Raw genomic sequence first — 21126 nt, 5'->3', positions numbered from 1 at the left:
AGAAGAATTGTCTCTTTGATGTCAGATCATTTAGAAACGCATAATTGTCTCTTACTCCACCTGTCTCCTGTCCCCTCATCTTACTGTTCTCCATGTCAACCACAGTCCCTGTGGTCTGAACCCTTTGCACACCATTGCCTTTCCAATATATTGAACATTGTGAATCATGTGCTCTAGATCCTCTTCATGAGAGACCTGTGCATAAGATTCCATGACATGTACCTTTTTAGGGTGATGGGGAAAGAAATGGGAGTTATAATACTGGGAATACGTGGGCTGTGTGCTGCAGACACACTAGCAATCTACAAACTCAGCACATTTCTTATGTTCAATCAAGGATGCACACAGTGCACACACACTCCTTACACTAGGGCTCTGATTCCCAGTACCAGAAGCAACCTTATCCTCCTTAATGACAGGCAAAGTCTGTCCTCCAGACCCAGCAGGTTCTTGTAGCAAAGGAAACTTTCTTCGCCTGCCTTTTGGTCCTGAGTATATCCAGCAGCTCGGGACAAAGTTGCTTGAATCTAAGTATTGTCATGGAGTCATAGCATTCCAGAGGGGTCAGCTTGCTCAGCTTGGCTGTGTGATGTAGAAGGTTCTTTGGGACAAGCAGAGAGATATCATTATGATAGCAATGACCTTGGTAAGCTGGAAGCATTGGCTCAGGGCAGACATGATCACATTGAAATGGCAGTCCCTCATGCCACACTCCAACTCCAGGGTTTGCAGGGTACTTGTGATTCTCTTAGAGAGAACCCCAAGGGGCTTAGGGCACTCAGGTTCAGATGTCTGAGCTCACAGATGTTCAGGCACTGACTCAGGTAACCCAAGTCTGACTGTGAGAGGCAGCAGCCAGTGATGGGTAGGGTCTCTAAAGGGGTCTTCAGGCACCTGAGCCACTCTTCAAGGTGGCCTTATAAGAAGTAGCAATCTTTGAGATGTGCTCCTTTTTGATCCTACTGCACGTACTGGCTTTGGGGGAGCCTAGGCAGTTTGGATGCTCACCTTATTAGACCTGGATAGAGGTGGGCGGTCCTTGGGCTTCCCACAGGTCAGGGAACCCTGATTGCTATTCAAGCTGATGAGGGAGGGGGACTTGATCGAGGGAGGAGGAGGGAAATGGGAGGCGGTGGCGGGGAGGAGGCAGAAATCCTTAATAAATAAATAAATTTAAAAAAAAAGCTTTTTAGCATCTAAAAAAAAAAAAAAGAAGAAGTAGCAATCACTTATGTAGAGATTCCGGAGACAGGAGAGTTTGGAGGACTGAGAAAGCAACATGCTTACCAATTCCTACTGTGGGACAATGGACAATGGTCTTTTATCCTATCACTTGTATTATTCATAATAAAACACTGATTATACTAGGCAGGAAGTATAGGCGAGGCAACAAGAACAAGAGGATTCTGGGAATAGGAAAGACTCAGCAGTCATGACCCAGACACAGGACACAAGATGTGACTGCCTCGCCGAAAAAGGTACCAAGCCATGTGATGAAAACAGACAAGAATAATGGGTTAGTGTAAGATGTTAGAATTAGTTAATAAGGAGCATGAGCTAATAGGCCAATCAGTTTATAACGTAGCCTCTGTGTGTTTATTTTGGGACTAAACGGCTGTGGGACCGGGCAGGACAGAAACCTCTGACAACAAATTCCTGCTCTGCAGAAGCAGCAAACCTGAAGGGCTTCTGAATTCCCTCTAGCACAAGCATGTGAAGATTTCTCATCTGCCCAGGTAAGGGAAGAGGTGTGCCATGGATTCAAGCCACCACTGGCTCAGCTAGCTCCAGAATATAGTCTACATCTACCATTCTGAAGATCTATACGGCAGTGAAGACAGGTGAATTCCAACTTTTTAGCTTTCTGCAGCATAAATGAATACAATCTTTCGATGCTAGGCCCACCACAAATATGGGTCCCATTCACTGAAACTGGCCTTCATGAGTTCAGGATCAGTTACTACCATAAAATGTTTCTTCACCCCAGAGTTTGGCCAGATCTCCACTGACTGCATTTGACTCATGATGTTTGGTGGGCAGTCACCTTCGTGAGTTCCAGCCCTAAAGTTCCAGAAGTCAAGGCGCACATTCCTCAAATCAAGCACTCTGAGTTTCGACGTCCTGGGACAAACCTCTGTAGTCAACACATATAGTCTAGCAAGCAGAGCTTTCAAAGTCTCCAGGTAGGGGTCCTTTATCAGGGCTCCTGCAGGAAGACATGGGAACAGCCAGGCACACACCACGGCCCTCAGGATGTTTGTACGTCTGTCAGTGAAGGCACCCTCAAACATCACTGGAACAGCCCCACAGGCAGGTCCTCCAGAACAGAAATAAACAAGCTTCCTCCCTCAGCAGTGTCTGTTTTGCCAGCTGCATGAGTGTGGGTGGGGCCTGGCTACCCATTCTGACTGGTTTTCAGGATCCTGATCCAGGTAGAGTTCTGGCGTCTGTCTCCGGCGGGGCTACATGGCTCTCCTTTATTTTTCTTATATGAGTGTATATCTGCATGTATGTGCACTATGTGTATGCCTGTTACCAGGAGAGGTCTGAAGAGGGTGTCAGATGCCCTGGAACTGGAGTTATGGATGGCCGTGAACCACCGTGTGGGTGCAGGGAACCACTGAGCCAACTCTCGCCCCATCAAAATTCTTCCTAAGATCTCACATCTCCACTGGTTTTGAGATTGTAACTTTTCTGAGGTTGAATAAGGGTGACAATACCAATAGATGATCCCCATGGCTTTGTAAGTACCTGTTTTTAAAAATCATCCACAAGGGTCTGTAGAGATGGCTCAGTGGTTAAAAGCACTGACTATTCTTCCAGAAGTTCTGAGTTCAGTTCCCAGCAACCACAGGTGTTGGGGACCAAGAAGCCCCCTGATCCAAAGTGCTGACCACTCTTCCCCATTCCCTCTGCAAAAATAGATTGCTGCAAAAACAGCCTACTGCACAATCAGCAGTGGGTCTTGGGACAAGAACTGGGGGGGACACAGACCTTTTAATGAGACATTACACATATAGCTGTTGTCTTTTGACACGTCCCGTGGTCAAGAGACATTACCGATAGTACAAATTTAGTTGGTGACGTTTGAAGCGTCTTGTGGTTAGGGTATTTTGTGAAAAATTACTACTTCCCCTTTGGCCTTGAGCATTATAGTTTTCCTTCCCCTCCAACCTTACCCCTCCCTGCCAAAACTGCCCTATAAGAATAAATCACTGCTTGCAATAAAAGGAACCTTGACGCATTTCAGATTGACTCTGTCATTCTTTGCTCGCGCTTGGTTCTCTTTCTCTTTCCCCCCCTTCCTACCCAGGTGATCCCGAACTCGAGGCCCACGAATAACCTGGCCTGCTGGACGGGTCACACAGGGAGGCTCACAACCATCTCTAATGAGATCTGATACCATCTTCTGACCTGCAAGGACACATGCAAGCAGAACACTGTATATATAATAAATAAACCTTTTAAAAACATAATAATAATAATAACAAGCCAAAAAGGAGCATTTTTACCTATACATCCTCTGTATAGGTCATGTCCTAGTCACCGTCTCTGTGTCTGATTGCAGGAGAGTGGAAAATAAATTCCTATTAAATATAGGACTACATCAAAAAGTTACATTTAGGTTTGGAGAGATGGCTCAGCAATTAAAGGCTAGACTCAACCCCCCCCCCCAAAGGTTACATTTAAGTGTGGCCAATAGATGCCTTTTCCTCTTTCTCTATGTCTCTCTTTAGTTTGAGATAGAATGCCATGTAGCCCAGGCTGGCTTCAAAGACTGTATGTAAGGATGGCCTCCTTTAACTCTTAGTCCTCCTGACTCCACCTTCTGAGAGCTGGGATTACAGCTGTGGGAACACTATGCCCAATAAATGCAGTGCTGGGGCTCAAACAGAGCTTCCATGTGCACTAGATTAGACTCTGCCAACTGAGCCACATTCCCAGTCCCTTAGTGTCTCCTTTCATCTTTGTAGTGATGAGTACATGCCCTCAGATCCCCAGGGACAGGCAAGGTCCTTAACCTCCCAGAATGCAGCCAGGGAGGAGAAGACCAACGCAGGTAGTAGCACCTGCTGAATGACCATGGGAAGGGTGGGTATGCTGGAGACTGGGATCCATTCTAAACAATACTGCAACCTCGAAGAATAGATTTGAGCCGGGCGATGGTGATACAGCACTCAGGAGGCAGAGCCAGGAGGATCTCTGAGTTAGAGGCCAGCCTGGTCTACAGAGTGAGATCCAGGACAGCCAGGACTGCACAGAGAAACTCTGTTTCGGGGGGGGGGGGAAGGTTTGGTATTGAGGATCCCAGAAAGTAATTGTACCATATCCCTCAGGCACAGCGACAGGCTCCAATGACTGGATTCCTTTAGCTGCTTATTCTAGGGAGGCTGAACAAGGTGCTGCATGCCCAAGAGAAATCAGAGCCCCTGTTCCTTTCTGATCCGTAAGCTCTAGTAAAACGCTGGGAGAATCAAGTGAGCAAGCAGAGTCCCTGTGCTCAGTGGCAGAGGCCTGGCTTTGGGGTGCTTCAGGAGAGAGTATCAGCAGTTTTCAGTTTGTTGGCTGTGTCCTCCAGGGTGAACACTGTCTGGCCCTGCCTGCCCAGGGTACTGCACACACATTTGGTTCTTGAGGCCCTCAGTTCCAGTCCGCTTTTAGAAACTAGAAGAGCCTAAAGCCTTTTACTTTACTGTTGCCCACAAAGGCTGGAACACAGTTGGTAGAAATAGCAGCTGAGGAGGACTGTAATGGCTGTCACAGCCACTGTCACAGCAGGCTGGGTCTAGAAGGCAGCTGGGAGAGTCACCCCATTCCACCAAGCTTGCTGACATGTCTCCCCCTCAACACCTTAGAAATTGCTAAAGCAGGAAGCACTAGAAGGAAGGCAGTACATCTAGCTAGCACAAAGCCTTTCCTGCAGTTTGTCTCCCTGTATTGTGTTACAAAATAAAAATCAATGATAGTGCTTTACATCTTCAAGAAGAATGGGAGAGGGGCTGGAGAGATGGCTCAGGGGTTAAGAGTACTAGCTATTCTTCCAGAGGACCCAGGTTCAATTCCCAGCACCCACACGGCAGTTCACAACTGTCTATAACTCCTGTTCCAGGGAATCTGACACCCTCACACAGACACACATGCAGGCAAAACACCAATGTGCATAAAATACAAATAAATTATTTTTTTAAAAAAAAGAATGGGAGAATGCAGAGACACTGGCTCAGCGCAACCTGAGGCCCTTTGCCGTCCTGGGCACAGGAGGGGTGAGAGGTGTACCTGTCATCTGATAGTGGTCACTATCAGAAGTGGGGGTAGGGAGGAGGAGGAGCAAATTGTCCTTTTAAGTGACTGTGACTACGGGGAGCACTTGTGGCTAAGTTCTTGCTGAATATGGGGAGGGGTGTGTACTATGGCTTCCAGAATCAGCACTGGATGCTGTACCTGCCGATTTCTCTGCATGCTGCTAGCCAAAGGCCTTAGACTTTCCCCTCCCCCAGAGTGGTCTGCCCATGGAATTTTCCTGCTGCCACAGAGCTCTCCCACAGATCCAGTCTGTTGCTGGCACTTGAGGTAGAACAAATGGCCTGGGTGCCACCTGTTTCTCTTCTTGCTCTGAGGGTGCTGGGGAAGAGTAGACACTGGGGGGAGGTAGAAATCTGGGGGAAAAGGTTAACCTTTGCCTGCCCATGGCATCCTCATTTACCCTCCAGTGGGTGAGTTGCTGTTTCCTGTTCCCCCATTTATTCTAATGTTAAATCACTTGGCAGGAATGCATTTTAATGATGCCCAATTTCTCTGTGTTCTTTAAAGGTTTCTGTCTAGATAAAATTGTCTTTTGGAGCCAGGCAGTGGTGGCGCACACCTTTAATCCCAGCACTCGGGAGGCAGAGGCAAGCGGATCTTTGTGAGTTTGAGGCCAGCCTGGTCTACAGATAGAGTTTCAGGGCAGCCAGAGCTACACAGAGAAACCCTCTCTAGAAAAACATAACAACAATAACAAAATAGTCTTTTTGGAAAAAAAAAAAACTAGTTCTTGCTGATTGAAAATGGAAAAATCACTATTATGAATTCTCATTTTTGAGAACAAGGAATGGTTCTATCATTGTTTCCCAAGGAATCAGGAATAAAACTGAGCAGCAGTCCATGATATGAAAACTGCCAATGGCTGCAAGAGAAGCATTGTGACATGTGGCCAAGGCTCCAGCCTGGCTTTGCAGGGAGCCTAGCTGTAGCAGTGGCTCTGGCCACAAGGTGGCGAGCACCACCTCAGAAAGGGTTTCTCAAACCAAAGAGAAGGCTTGCCCTGGGTTTAAGTTGTTAAATGGAGTCCTGTCTCTCTCTGCCAAAGATCATTGCAAGCTTGGATCTCAGCTCATCTGAAGTCAAGAGAACGTGGACATTAACAAGAAGTGGCAAAATTGGCACAGTTTCCATGTCTAGTCTCTGGGAGAACACTGGTATCCCAGTGCACTCCTGTCACGGGGAGCTGGCCAGAGCTGCAGGGCAGGGGAGGGAAGCCACTCCTTCATCCCTTCCCTCATCCAGCTGCTAATTGGTGAGAATCTGGTCACTTGGACATGAGGTAGAACACTACTGAAGATCTTCCACTGCTTGCTCTGGAGTTCACAGAAACCCCCGATTCTCTGCCACCCAAGCTGGACTTCATCATGTGCCAAAGTCCCAGAAACAGCATCTACCCAGAATCCTCTGACCATGGGTTGTACTAGAGGCCACGAGGCCCCTGCCTCCACCCAGCTACCTCCCCAGCTGCTCTGTGGAGCTCCTGTCCCTTGGGCTCATCTTGTTTGGTTTAAGAACGTATGCTGCTGTTAAACTACAACACTGTCCTCTTCTCCCTTTCACTCCATGAATGAGCGAACACACAAGTGAAATAATCTAGGAGACAGATTAACAGATGAACTGTTTGTGAATGGAACCATGTCCCATCTGAGCAGCTGCGGTCACAGCTGCAAGCTGGAGTCTCGGGAGACACTGTTGATGCTCAGGGGCCCGGCCCTGAGCTTCCTCTGCTTTGTATAGAGACTCCCAGCTGTGTAACCCAGAGTTGGGGTGGTCCCTCACCAGGGCTGCTGCTCGCTCAGTGAGTGGAATCCATCAAAAGTCGGGAGGTGGAGCTAGTGAGAGCTGCAGCAGGGGTCACTCCACTCGGCCTTCCTCCTCACTCATCTGGGATGAGGAGGGACAGACAGACACACAGACGAAACCCTGAGTGTGTGTGGAAGACTGCATTTTTAACTGTAGTCCATATGCTTGATATTTGATGTCTGAGCATCCAGAGCCCAGCCCTAGCACCACCGAAGCCTTCTTCGGGCAGCACATTTGCCTGTAGGGATGGTAGCTTTTAAGAGTTGATACTCATAAAGAAAATCTCAACTGTTCTTCAGAATGAGTTCTACCCACATCAGCTAATACATTTCCTGGCTTGGGAAGGATTCCAAAACACTACAGCTCCCCCCCCCCCAACACACACACACACACACTCCACAGTGGTTACTTTCAAATGTCCACTCACTATCTATGGTCACCTGGGAAAGGAATCTCAATGACCTAGATAAGGTCGGCCTATGTGCATGTCTAGATGCGCCCATGGGTGTCTGCATGGGATCCTGTGTTATAGGAATGACTTCCGGCTCTGACGGACTGCACCCTGGATCTCTTCTGTCAGTTGTTTTGTCAGGGTGTTTTTTTTGTTTTTGTTTTTGTTTTTTTTTTTTTTTTTTTATCAGAGCTACAGGAATGAACCCAGGAAACTTGCCTTCATCTTTTCACCAGAAAGAGTATGGAGAATTCTTATGTTCCGATTCCCCTGAAGTGGAGTTCACAGCCACAAAGCAGAACCACGATATAATTGCAGGTACAACCTTTTGTTCCTGGAAAGCCTACCACATATGCCCACAGGCCGCTGCTGTTAATAATGAAGTCAGTAAACAGTGATGCCCGAGAAAGTTCCCTAAGCAGCCTGCTTAGAGGCTTTGACAATAAGGAATGCCAATGAGGTAATCTCGTTAGTATAACCATTGTGGATCAAACTTTGTAAGGTCCTGGTGAGCTTGGGGTCTCCTGTCAGCCCCTTGCCCCACAGTGAGAGTGGAGAGGGGCACTCCTGAACCTTTGCAGCCCTGGGCATTTGTACCTCTGTGGCGTTCTGGTGCTGAGGCAAGCTGGCAGAAGACATGTTCCTGTGTATAGAATGTGACCACTTCCGCACATGGGGCCAGATGTTAGCTCAGGCTACTCCCTGTGTAGCATTTTCACATGTCCTCACATGTCCATGTTTTCTCTCCGCTCCCCTTAAAAACTGCCATTGCGAGTCCTACAGCCCCGTTTCCAGCCCTGTTCTGCTGTCGCTCTCCTTGCTGGCTTCCGCTTGCTGCTCCGAGCATGGGAGCAGGAGGGGAACAGCTTTTTAGTGCCTTTAATTAGGCAACAGGAAAAAACAAAGTCTGGCAAAAAATTACTACTTGAAGCTTGCCAAAAAGCTCTGTATGCTGGAGTATGCGATGGCCACTGGTTTCAAAACCACGCGGGGGGGGGGGGGGGGGGCAGGAGGGAAGAGACACCACCTGACTCCTGGAGAGGAAGCTGGTTCCATCTGCCCCTTTCCATCATTATCCTCACACATGTCCTTTTCCTCGTATGCATTTGTTTATTATTTTTGGCGTTTTGAGACAGTGTTGCCTTGAAGTCCAGGCTGGTTTTGAACTTATGACCCTCCTTTCTCTCTCCCTGGTGCTTGGATTCCAGACTATCCTTTGATCTTTTATGTATGAAGGCAGGTGAAATGTCTTCTCTTGCTGGGTATTGTAGCTCATGCCTTCCCAACACTTGGGAGCTTGCAGCAGGAACACTGCCATGAATCTGAAGCGAGCCTACACAGTGGCTGAAGCTACAAGGGGTTTTCTGGGCCAGCCTAGGCTTTAGAGTAAGACTTGGTCTCAAGAAACAAAGAAAAAGCCAGGCGGTGGTGGCGCACGCCTTTAATCCCAGCACTCGGGAGGCAGAGGCAGGTGGATCTCTGTGAGTTCGAGACCAGCCTGGTCTACAAGAGCTAGTTCCAGGACAGGCTCCAAAAACCACAGAGAAACCCTGTCTCGAAAACGAAAAAAAAAAAAAAAAAAGAAAAGAAACAAAGAAAAAGTGTGCCAGGAGATGGTGGCACACACCTTTAATCCCAGCACTCAAGAGGCAGAGGCACGTGGATCTCTGTGAGTTTGAGGCCAGCCTGGTCTACACAGCAAGTTCCAGGATAGCAAGGCTACACAGAAAAACCCTGTCTCGGAAAACCAAAGGAAAAAAAAAAGGGAAAAAAGGAGGATGTCTACTGTGGGAATGGGCTCCGGAGGTCATTTTGAACACAGACCTGGGAATTATACAGTGGCATTTTTATAGCTACCTTCCCACGTTGAACTGCAGGGCATGGCGTTTCCCTTGCTGCCGGCGGAAGCCTGTGGATGTGTCACAGCTGGTGTTTTAGCCTGTTTCCAATTAGCAAGGAGAATTTGAAGGTATCTTGGAGCTGCTTGGTGGGAGCTAGCATGCCACCCACTTGGTCTGCTGCAGTAACCTTTAGGGATTGCTCACTGGTGCGTATGAAAGGTTCCATCCACGGCACTTTCCTCCCACTGTAGCAGCCGTACAGAACTAAGCCTTCCCAGTGGTCCTGGCTAACCCCCACGTCCACTCTAAAAGGGAGCTCTGCTGGTGTAGCCAACTGACAGGAGGAGCTAGTGCTTCCGGGGAGCCAGCCCAGCCCAGGCCACCAAGACAGAATAGAGACTGGCAGCGCCTCCTGACTGACCTCTCTTCTGCCCTCAAAGGGAATTAGCTGACGAGAGGGCCACCATCCCTTCCTTCCAAGCAATCAGACACAGAGCACAGACAGAAAGCCCGTTCATTTTCCAAGGGAGAGAGTTTGTCTTGTTCCTTATCCCCCTCTCAGGGACACTGGCAGAGAAGCCCCTAACCCCAGGAAAGAGCTAGGCTTGGGCATCCCATCCCTTGCTCTACTCTTCAAGGTGAGGTCCATGGTGATTCCCATATCTCCCCTTGGAGGGGTCAGTGCTCAGCTTCCCTGTAAGGAAGGACACAGCAAAGTCTGTGACAAGGTCTTCAGTTGGAGAACTGAGCCTCCAATCAGCTTCCTGCCTTCTAAAAGCCAATTAGAGAAACAGATGGCCATGTTTATGTTTAAGGGATGTGTGCGTGTGTGTGTGCATGTGTGTGTGTGCGTGCGCGCGCCTGTGTGTGTGTGTTGAACTCAAGGCCTTACACATGCTTGAACAAGCATCCTACCACCAAACTCTGTCCCCAGTCCCAGTTTATTAGATTCTTAAAAGTTCTAGAATATTCCCCCTCCCATCCCAAATAGAGCACTCAAGTGAAAAGATCTTCATTCAGGGCAGGGACAGGAAGAACAGTGTGAAGGTTAAGGTCCAGAGAGGCCTGCTTTATTTCTTTCTAGGTGATTGCATTTCAGGCTGCCAACATCCAACCGACTAAGTACCAACTAATGTTGTACCTCTGAACTACAAATCAACAATCCAATTCAGCAAGGAACAACTGTGTCAATAGCTTGTTGGGGAGGATGGCTGGATTTTCCAAAATGAATGGCTTGGGTTGGTAAAGTGTTGAGTGGAGCTGAGGGTGAGGCCCAAGGGCTCTGAAGCCCTCCCACCCCCGGCAGCCAACTGTGACAGACTAAACTCCTGGGGATCTCTAGGTGAAAGCCCAGATTCTAAGGACATAGCTGCCTTTTTCCTTTTTGTGGTGAGTTCAGCTACCTGGGCTGAGCAAGGGAGGTGAAGGCTGACCCCAGCTGACATGCCCTCTGCCCTCACTCCACTAAAGCACAGCCCTTTCTGCAGCTTCCTAGGGAAAAGAAAACTTTCAATGCCTTTTGGGTCCATTTGAAAAGAAAATAGAATAGGAAGGAGCTGCTGGTGCCTCCCCAGAGGGCCAGCGGCCTTGGGCACAGAACCAGCCCAGAGAGACCCCTGACAGCTGATAGCACTTCTCCGGGAACTCAGGGTTCAGTCTTGGGACGATGTCCAAAGGGAAGAATTCATTGCCAAAATTCCAAGCCAGTGGGAGCTGTTCATATGGGCAGAAACATGGGGATGGTCAAGAGCAAGGAAGAAGGTTGGGGAGATCAAGAAACTAATCACACAGTAAGCATTCTATGAACTGTTAGCATAGCTAGTCATTTTCCCACTAAAACAAACACCCATAAGTTTCCTTATAGATTTGGAGGTCCCCTGCCCAAGAACCCACTGACACACTGTTTTTCCCTCAGACCAAGAAAGAATAATAGGTCCTTCCAAAGCACGCTTTCACCAACAGCTCTCAGCTGATGTCCGCTGAGGTCATGGGCCTTCCTCTGTAACTCCCATAGGTATGAGTGTCACAAGGAAGTCCCCTCTGGCTTGGGGTGTGTGTACTGACCCCAGAGTCAGAGCCCCAATCCATTGTCCTTGCTTGTTCACTCTGCAGAAGGCTCTGGAAGGTCCTTCACCAGGAGCTAGTGACCAGGAGAGTGTGGCCGTCTTGGTGCTAGCCAGCTGTGTTAGCCGGCCGTGCCAGCCTCACATATCCCGAGCAGTCTCCAGACACGGGTTCTGCTGCCGCCGTGAGGATGTGCACCCTTGGGTGCTAGCTGAGTTGTTAATGCAGAAACAAGGCACCACAGAGTTTGGACACTTGGGTTGTGTGATTCAGGACGCGCTGGAACAGTCCAAGGGCAGAGGGGAGGAAGGGGAGGAGAAGATTGAGTCTTAAATACTGTCTCAGGAGGCCAGAGCCCACTAGATGGGCTCTGGTTTGAGCTTTTCTGCTAGGAAGTCATTCACAAAAGTCTCCACAATGGCTGGGGTGATCTCTTCCACATCCATCACGTATTTGGCCCGGGCTGACATGTCCAGAATGGTGAGCAAAGGTGCCGCCTCAGGCAGGTTGGTGTAATCTCGCAGGGAGTCAGTCATGTCATCCTGGAAGTCACCAGAGGGGCAAGAAAACCAGAAAGCTTTAACAAGAGAGTTTCTGGAACCCAGTTGCCAGAGAGCATGGAAGGGAGCAGTGCCAGCATCCTGGAGTGATGGACTCCTAGCGGAAGGATAAGGGCTCCACCAGTCTTAGGCAGAAGGCTGTTCATTTTCCTGCACCCCCATCCAGGAGGCAAGCCACCTTTCACCAAGCACAAAGGGAACTTTAACATGCCATCTGCTTTTTAAGATCGTCAAATTCTAACTTGCAATCTGCTCTCTGAGGCCAGTCAGGATCTCAACTCTGGAAAGATTTTCAACAAAACCAGCTGACTATCTCCTGTGCCCTACACGGAAGGAAGGCAGAGGTACCCAGTCAGCCTGGAAGCTACTTCACTGCATTTTCTGCGAAGGAAGCCAGTGCTCTGCCATGCATCCCCGGCTGCTGTCCCAGTGAGTTCCCTGGGAACAGACACCCCTCATCCAGACAGGCAAACACAGAAGACAAGGAAACGCTTTTGTGGAGAGGTAACAATTTGAGAAGACCTTTCTTTCACGCTACAGACCACAGGTGATGGCTAACAGGACACGGGACTTACACTACACAACATATAATATTCTAACGAAAAATTTTGAGTTACCCTGCAGAGAAAGGACTTGGGGTCTTCCTGGCCTTAAATGGGAGTGAACAGGAGCCATAAAACGTAAGCTCACTGGTTCCTCAGATAAAATCCATTACTTGTACAGACCCTGAGGAGGGCTGTCAGTGACATCTTCCTTCCTCATAAAATAGCTTGTGCCTCCCAGTAATGCTGGGTGCTTCCACATCATGGGTACTTACATGGATTCAGCCCTCATCTTAATAAAAATCCTTCATCATAAACAGAGGGAAGCAGCTGGACAAATACTGTTCCTCTTATCCCTTTAGGAGGCCTGGACCAAGCCAAGAGTGCCAGTGCCTCCTCTGGCTCCCTTGGAACAAACCAGAGAGAGATGAAGTTTAATGGCCATGAAGGCTTCAGATTAACCACTTCTTGTCCCAAGGGACAGGACTGGGACAGAAAAGCAACAATAACAGGACTCTCTTAGCCCTGGGCCACAGCTCAGTTAATTGATGTCCATGTCCCATATGTTCCAGCTCCCTGTCCTGTGCCCTCCCCCCACTCCTACCCTGTTCCAGGTTATTGTGCAGAAGGACAGAGGGTTGAACCAAGTCAGCCGGGACTAGAGTCTGGGTTGAGCAATGGGTGATACGGGGGCTCTGCCTAGCTTTCCGGTCCATGGATAATGCCCCCAGTACCTGTCCTTCTAAGCATCAACTGGTCCATCTGCTGGACTCACAGCAACCTCACCAGTTCTTTCTCTGCTACTACTTTCTATGTGGCCTTGGTAAGGGGCATCATGCAGTCCAGGCCCCATCCCTAATGCCTAGGATGCTAAACCAGTCCGCTGTGCTCCCAGCCCTGCCTGGGGAGAGTCTGTCCTTCCCTTTCCTCATCTAGGAAACAAGATAGTAAGTGTACGGTCCTCGTCAGAGAGGTGAGGTACAATGGAGACTAGCAGGTGAAGTTCCAGGCAAGGCGCCAAGGGCACAGAACAGTCACAAAAACTTTTCAGCTGTGCTCCTGAATCCCTGCCCTGCCCCCAGCCTGGCCCTTCCTCTTCTGCACCCATCTTTTCTTAGGAGTCATTCTCCAGGGGTTAGAGTTTAAGACATGCAGAGCAGCCTTGCTGGGCTTTGTGCGGAGTAGCTGGGAGCCCAGGCAAGAGCCTGTGAACCCTCTTTGTTCCCCTCCACCCCAGGGCTGAGCAGGGCAACTGGAGCTGCCAGCAGGGCGGCCAGGGGCAGCTATTGAGGAGATGATGAATGGGTGGCTTAGGGTGTCTGGCTTCTCCTGTTTGTCTTTCTGGGCTTCTACTGGGATCCAAACACAGTGCACAGGCTCTGGCCAACTGAAGGTTCAGACCTGTGCAGATAGGGCTGCGGGGTGGTCTCATAGAGTCCATTGATGTAAGCCTCAGAGGGGTGCTGGGGTGGGGTAGGGAGATAATGAGCATGTGCAGAAGGAGCCAGAAGAGCACCTGCGCTGCTGATCACGGACGGCCATCTTGCAGAACACGGGTGCCTAGAGGATGCAAGCTCCCACGCTCCAGGGTGGTCAAGCACCAACACAGGGACTCTCTACTCTTTAAGAACCCACTTTATGACCATGGGAAAGTCCCTTGCTCAGTCTGGCACAGTGAGGGCCTTCGAGGACTAATGCCTGGGCACAAGAGATGGGGAACAGCGGCAGCTTCCAACCTCCCCAAGCACCTTCGGCTGCGTGAGTGACCTTGGGTCTCAGCTGTGTCCTAAGCCAGGAGCCCTGGGATGCCTAAGTCCGTGTTCAAGCAGGGGTGCAGTGGGACTAGCCAGGCTGACACTTGGCAAACCCCCAGGGCTGGTTGGGACCCGGCACCGCGATGGGAGATGTTTGTGACACTGTTCTCTCCCAGTGCGTGGGGAACAGTCCTGGGAAGGTCTCCTAATATTCTGAGGCTGCTGAGTGAGAAGGAAGGGGAGGAGGGACCAGGGCTAGGAAATGGTGTCTGATGACTAAGGACACACCTTTCCTCTTACATCCCTATGGGGCACAATCAGCTCAGACCCAGAGGTCCCTTCAAACCTCTGGAGGGAGGCCAAGATTACTCATGTCCTGAAAGTGCCCGCTGCCAGCCCTGCCAGGGACCAGGTCTATCTGTACTTACCTCCCCAGCCACAAAGAACAGCAGTGGGGCCTCCTCTTCTTTGGCTTTGTACTTGGCAATGATCTTCTCAGCTATTGGCTGGATCAGCTGTTTGGCTGCCTCAGACTCTCCATCATCCTCAGAATCTGTGACACGGGAGGAAAGAACAAGAAACTCTGAATTGTCAACAAGTGGTACCTGGGATGACCCCAGTGCTGGGCCTGGGCCTCACTGGACTCACAGGTACAGACAGGCTCTGGGCACGGGTCCAAGCCCACCTGCCAGCACGCAGGCGGAATTCTCACAAAGCTATCCAGGAAGCTGAGCGGCTCCCACACCATCGCCTGAGCCCCTGGCAGCTTTTCTCCCAGTCCCAGAAGGAGAATCATGACTGCAGCAAGGAAGCGAGGACATGGTCCCCTCGGCAGCTCTGGTGGCGATGGGACACCACAACTGCTACCAAGACCTCCACAAGTGCTGGCCAGGCCTGCCCAGAAGGGGGCACGGGAGATTGCGAGGAAGAGCCACACACAAGGCTCAGGCTGCCAATGTGCGGCTTCCTTGGCTGGTAAAGCAGGGAGAGAACAGGAGTCTACCCAGAAAGGCCGCACTGCCCACGGGACCTATCTGATTCACTCTGTGCCGCTGCCCAACTTGCTTGCCTCTCCGACTTTGTTTCCACATTTCTGGAGAAGACCAAAAGGGTCCTAATTGCCCCCAAGTTCAAAGCACTTTCCAAACACGGTCCAGGATGTGGGTGTGAAGACCCACAGCAGGCTAGACAGCCCCACTGCCCACAGCAAAGGTTTCCCAAGGCTGCTTCTTCCCAGCCGGCCTTCCTACCCAAAACCAGACCAGTCTGCTTAGCAGTTCCCATGCTGGGGACCAGACAACCAGACCCCAGAGAATGGAGCAGGGTGTGAGTGTCCTCCCTCAGAAAAGCCGGTGGCGATACCCTAACCATAGACCTAATGGAGCAGTTCAGTTGGAGGTGACCAGCAAAGTCCCGTAGTTCTGGGCCATAGGGTGTTCCCATCCTGGGTCATCCTACCAGAATGCAGGGATACTTTTCTGTCTTTCTACTTGGTCAAGAGGCATAGCTTCTGAGGCTGGAGGAGGAACAGGGGCACCCCCCCCCCCACCCAGCCCAGTGAACCTGGGCCAGCTCTAGTGGCCCCCTGGAGTTGTTCATTAGAGCATGAAAGAGTAGCAGAAGCAGCTCTGGATGAGCCTTAGCCTGAGGGGGCCCCACCCCCTGCAGCTGCTATGCAAGCAACCCCCCCTCCTTTCCCAACAAAGGTTCCGTTCATGGGGGGCTGGGAGCATCCTCCTGCCTGACCTGTTTGCCCAGCTGGCAGCAGGAGCAGCACAGAGGGAAAACTGAGCAGTAGTTGCTCCAGATCACCGCCCCGCAGGGGGATAGCCATGAATAAATCATTGGGGTCAAAAGCAAGGTTCCTGGGGAGACAAAGACCCCCAGCTCAGCACTGTTAATGACAGAGGCTGCAGGGATAGCCACCTCCCATGAGAGGTCCATTCTGACCTGTCCCCCTCTGCTCCATACCTACAAAAAGGACGAGGCAGGGGCCTTCGTTGAGCTGCACAGCGTTGGAGTCCGAGAGCTCCAGCACGGGCTTCGGGTGCCACGGGAACTCCCTGCAGTCCTCATCATTGAGCACCTCCACCCGGCCCTGCCGAGTGATCACCTCCCCCTGGGGGTCCAGCACGATGAGAGTGGGGATGCCTGCAAGAAAGACAGAGCACTTACGAGGAGGCCGCTGTCCTGAGACAGTGTGGAGCCTGTCTTCCAGACCGGGGACATACACAGACGTAGTCACAGCAGGATTCCCGGGAAGCCCAGGGCTGAAACTAAGTGTGGTTGCTGACTAGCTCCAGAACAGCTCCGGGTCTGTGTGGGGTCACTCCGTGGAGTGCAGAGCAAGCCTGGGTCTTGCGAGTTCTTGGGGGTAATACTGTGAAGGAACTGGAGCCCCCATCTTTCCCAGCTCCAGCAACAGCAACTGAGCGACAAAACACAGGAGCCAGCACTCCTGCAGTGTGCACAAGGTTTGGGGTCAAAGACACATGCGCGCGCACACGTACACGCACGTGTATACACACACACACACACACACACATACACACACACACACACGGAACTGAGCACAGGGTCTTGGCACATAGGTGCAGCCTATCAGTCAGTGGTGGGCACACCCTAAAGAGACCCCCAAAGGTACAGCAGGCCCCCCGAGTTGGCAGAGAGTCTAAAGCAGACAGAGGTGGCATAAAGACACCCACAGACCCTCCCACACAGTGCATGGATACACACACAGAGCAAGACAATAGATGTGAGCAGGGTCCTTATACAGTCACCAAGGCCACCCCAAGAGCCCCAGTGAGCAGGGATGTGCAGGAAAGGGAGGAGCTTGCTTCAGGCCACAGCCCAAATTAGGAGGCAGAGGACAGCTGGGCCATAGCCCTGCTGCCTGAGGAGAATCCAATACACGCTAAGAGCAGTCCCCAGAAGGAGCAGGACGTGTGCATCTGGACTGGAGCAGCGAATACACAGACCACTTGCCTTTGTAGCACATACACTCTCCCTATAAATCCCCAAATGACCACCTGGGAGGAAATCCGAACCTGCTTTATAGCTACATCTGGGCTTGCCACCTCCTTGCTCTTCGTACCCCGCTCCCCACTGCTGCTCTTCTGGCCAGAGCTACCACACACACAGAGTCTGCCTCTGCCCTGACCTTTGGGGACACTTGTCTCGCCACTGGTATCTGGTCCCCTCCCCAGTAGAGCTCTCCAGGTACCCCCCCTTGGGGGCAGACCAGAGCCTGAATTTTATATGAAAGCCGCAGCAATTTAATATTTATAAGCTCTGAAATATTTGGTCAGTAATTTGCTCCACTGACATTTTACTTCTCCATGGGGTGTGCAGCGAGGTACCAGAAGTATGTCCCTGGTGTTCTGTAACCTGCTGTGGCAGTGGGCCCAGTGGGTACGCAGTGGTGGGCATGTGTTCAAATGGAATAAACGGTCTGTTTGGTTCACACCTATTAGAAGAAGTAGCTGGATGGGTGTAAAGGGGAACATGGGAAGAGAGCCCCGCTCGTGGTTACCATTTCTATGTTCTTTTAAGTCTTGAACAGGAGTCCTGGGAAGTTGTCCTAATGACTACCCAGAGGCCTGGACCCATGTTGGCTGTCTCCACACAGAGGATTTAAGTCAGTAGCCCAAAGGGAGCCTGGAGCAGGAGGCCACACGGGACAGCCTGGGACACATGAGTGATCCACACTGCCACGTCCCCATCCCTAAAAAGCCTTGGCACAGGTCTTTAATTTAAACTGGTATTTCAGAAATTGGGCAATTCTGAGCACTGGGTAAACCAGCGCCCGCCCACTGCTATGATTAAACACAGCAGCGGCCCTGTTTTTAGCCTGGACTCAGGATGCAGAGTGGATCTAGGAAGGGCAGACAGGCGCAGAGCTGGGGAAGGGAAGGGCAGACAAGCCTGCCAGCAGGGAGTCTGCTTCCTCTGTCTCTCCGTGGTGAGATTCAACTGCTCCTCTGTTGAGTCCTGTGGGGACCAGCACAGGAGAGCAAGGACTCAGGCTGGCTGTGGGGAAGCCCTCTGGCCAGGCTCTCTCCTCTCCATCCCCTTAGCTCTGAAAAACTAAGAAGTACCTCTCTTAGCTTCGGTTCTTTGAGCTTCACCGAAGCCTGTGAGGTCCCGGGATAGGGCAGTGTGAGGAGTGTGATTACGGTGCATGGGACACACCCAATCAGACCCAAGCAGCACCCGTGTTCCTGTGTTCACCTTTGTGTCTACCTTTCCCTTTTGGTGACCTTGGGCTTGACCATAGACCCCTCTAAGGGTGGACTCTGCTGCTGAGTCAGAGGGCTGGCCTAGAGAAGGGGAGCTTGCCTCTGCAGTGTCTGCTCTGCTGGGCACAACATAATTGCCACCTACTTAATCATCCTCACAAGCTTTGGGGACCACTACAAGACCACCCAGCCAGTCCCAGTGGGCTGTGGCTCTGTCTCCAGGATACACATGGTCTTTGCTGAGGGCTCCTCTCCCAGCACCTGGCTTGGGCCAGGGAGGTTCTGAGAACCATAGTTTCCCAAACTACTTGCCTCTCTCAACTTCCCTCCCTGGAGTGGTGGCGGATGCTGGGGGTGTCAGCACCCCATTTTTCCCTTCTTGGGCATTTAGTCCCTAAATCAGGCTTTTCCAAGTCACTACTTCAGAGAAAACAGGGTGCAGCCTTGAGAAACTTCAAGGGAACATCAAATTTTTCATCAATGCGGTCATGCAAAAATCCCTTCCCCTCAGCGAGGGGCTTCTGGGGGAACAAAGGAGGCAGCTAATCACTGCTGGGCCCAGACTTGTTTCCCAGCAAAGCCAGCTGGGACTGTTGGGGGAAAGGTGCAGATTCCTGGAGTTCTAAGAAGATCCCGCGGTCCCTTAACTTCTTTCAGCCTCATTTCCAAAAACTGCCAAATGGGGATGCCAGATTCTATCTTACTTGATTATGGAGAGGAATAAAAAGATAAAATGTAAAACATTTCAGCAGAGTCCTGGGGATATTGTACATGTTCCATAAGTAATAGCAAATATTATAAGCCCACTCATGGTTTTAAAAACCCTCCCAGAGAAGGCACAGAGGGTGGGAGCCGGGTAAGAGAGAAGCAGAAACCTCAGCCAGGGTGGAGAACGTTAGCTAAGGAATGGGAGGTATGAGTAAAAGTCCCAGCAACAGCAATGTCTGCCAAGCAAGCTCCCCTTGTGAGCTGGGAAGACATACACACCACCATTCCCAGAGAGGACTCAGCCTAAGCCTTCAGCTCCAGGGAGCCGGTGCTGGACTCCCCTCCACAATCCCTCTCAAAGCACAGAGAAAGAACAAGGCCTACACCTTCCTCCTAGGGAGACTCACTGGAGTTTAAAACAACCTCAAAACAATGCATAGAGTCCATCCTACAGTTTAGTCTGGTTGTTTCTCTGTTGCTAAGGAAACAGTTTTGTGGGGATGGGAGGGTGGAGGTGGGACAAAGAAGCTGAAGTGGTCCAGGCACTGGAGGAAGAAAGGAGCTAGGAGGAGTAGCACCTAGCTCTGTCTGCATCCGGATGGCAGCATCCAAAGGGGCTTCCAGACCCTAAAGACCAATGGGAGCAGGAAGAGAAACTGGAGAAAAGAAGAAATGTAAGCTAGGGCACACTGCAGGGCACGATGCTGAGAGAGGGTAGAAATGGCTGCCAGGGGGTGCAGACAGTTGGAAAGGGTTGTGATACACAGCTAAGAGAAAGACTCAGACTGCACAGGGCTACATGTGCGAGTACATTGTAGCTATGTGTATGCATGCGAACAGTGACCGAAGGGACTCAGCAAAGTGGGAACAGTTTCAGAGTAAACCAGGAGGCCAGATGAGATGGGAGAGCAGCTGAGTTTAAGTGATGTAAAATGTGGGCTCTATGTTTAAAACGGAAATCAGAACTGAAGGGCAGTAGGGCTGGGGTGGGGATGAGAAACCAAATCAAACCCCGGCAAAACCAGCAGCCAGTTCCACTCATCAGATGTCTCTCCTGCTGCGCCCAGCTCCAAAGCAGAGAGCTCAGGAGAGGGCAGGGGCATCTGGTATAGGTGGCAAAGCCCAGAAAAACTCAACTCAGGTTAGAGAGATGGGTTTGGCCCAACTAGGACTTTGCCAGAGGATACAAAAGCTGCTCAGTCTGCACCAAGAGACATGTATGGCTATGTTCTTAGAAATCCAGAAAACAGCTGGGTGGTGGTGGTGCACACCTTTAATCCCAGCATATGGGAGGCAGAGGCAGGCGGATCTCTGTGAGTTTGAAGCCAGCCTGGTCTATAAGAGCTAGTTCCAGGAACCCTGAAGCTAGTTTCCAGAGAAACCCTGTCTTGAAAAACCTGAAGAAAAAGAAAGAAAGAAAGAAAGAGAAAGAAAGAAAGAAAGAAAGAAAGAAAAAAACCGTCAGTCAAGAGTGGAGCAGATCTGCCAAGCTCAGTCAAACTGCCCACCAACACGGGAGCAGATAAGTCAGTCAGCACAATTAACCCATGGAGCCCTTCGCAGGCCTGAAAATAAACCAACTAGATGTGAATATTAGTGGGGATACATTTTAAGACCATAATGTAAGTGAAAAAAATCAAGTTGGAAAATTACATTATGACGGCATTTAGAGTATGCTCCTAAAAGACGCACCAAGGAAGCGATACATTATTCATGGGTTCATATGCATGCAGGGAAATGCGGAAGCGGCTTATGAGGTTATGAAGTAGATACACTAGATACACGGTGGTGATTCCCAGGGGAAGGGAGGCAGAGGAGCGCAAGGGCCTTGTCTTTGTCTGTAATGCTTTCTTTACTCTTC

The 21126-nt window shown here is 50.6% G+C and overlaps 1 protein-coding gene and 1 pseudogene across 1 annotated transcript in view; both read right to left on the bottom strand.

Annotated features, from left to right (window-relative positions):
* Window positions 1–409: 409 nt before the first annotated feature.
* On the bottom strand, window positions 410–8327 carry LOC121456219 (annotated as a pseudogene).
* Window positions 8328–10441: 2114 nt separating this feature from the next.
* Window positions 10442–21126, bottom strand: part of Nxn (nucleoredoxin) — a 147293-nt gene continuing 136608 nt past the window's right edge. The window contains exons 6-8 of the mRNA XM_041665704.1: window positions 16291–16470; window positions 14748–14872; window positions 10442–12005 (exon numbers count right to left, since the gene is read on the bottom strand). Coding sequence (XP_041521638.1) covers window positions 11823–12005; window positions 14748–14872; window positions 16291–16470 — 488 coding nt within the window. The 3' untranslated portion in view covers window positions 10442–11822. The remainder of the gene's footprint in view (window positions 12006–14747; window positions 14873–16290; window positions 16471–21126) is intronic.

Source organism: Microtus oregoni, unplaced genomic scaffold (assembly GCF_018167655.1).
Source record: "Microtus oregoni isolate MIOR12 unplaced genomic scaffold, Mior012 000015F_ref0000493, whole genome shotgun sequence".
Taxonomy (NCBI): domain Eukaryota; kingdom Metazoa; phylum Chordata; class Mammalia; order Rodentia; family Cricetidae; genus Microtus; species Microtus oregoni.
The sequence above is the reverse complement of the archived record's forward strand: the minus strand, read 5'-3'. Positions and strand labels throughout refer to the sequence as shown.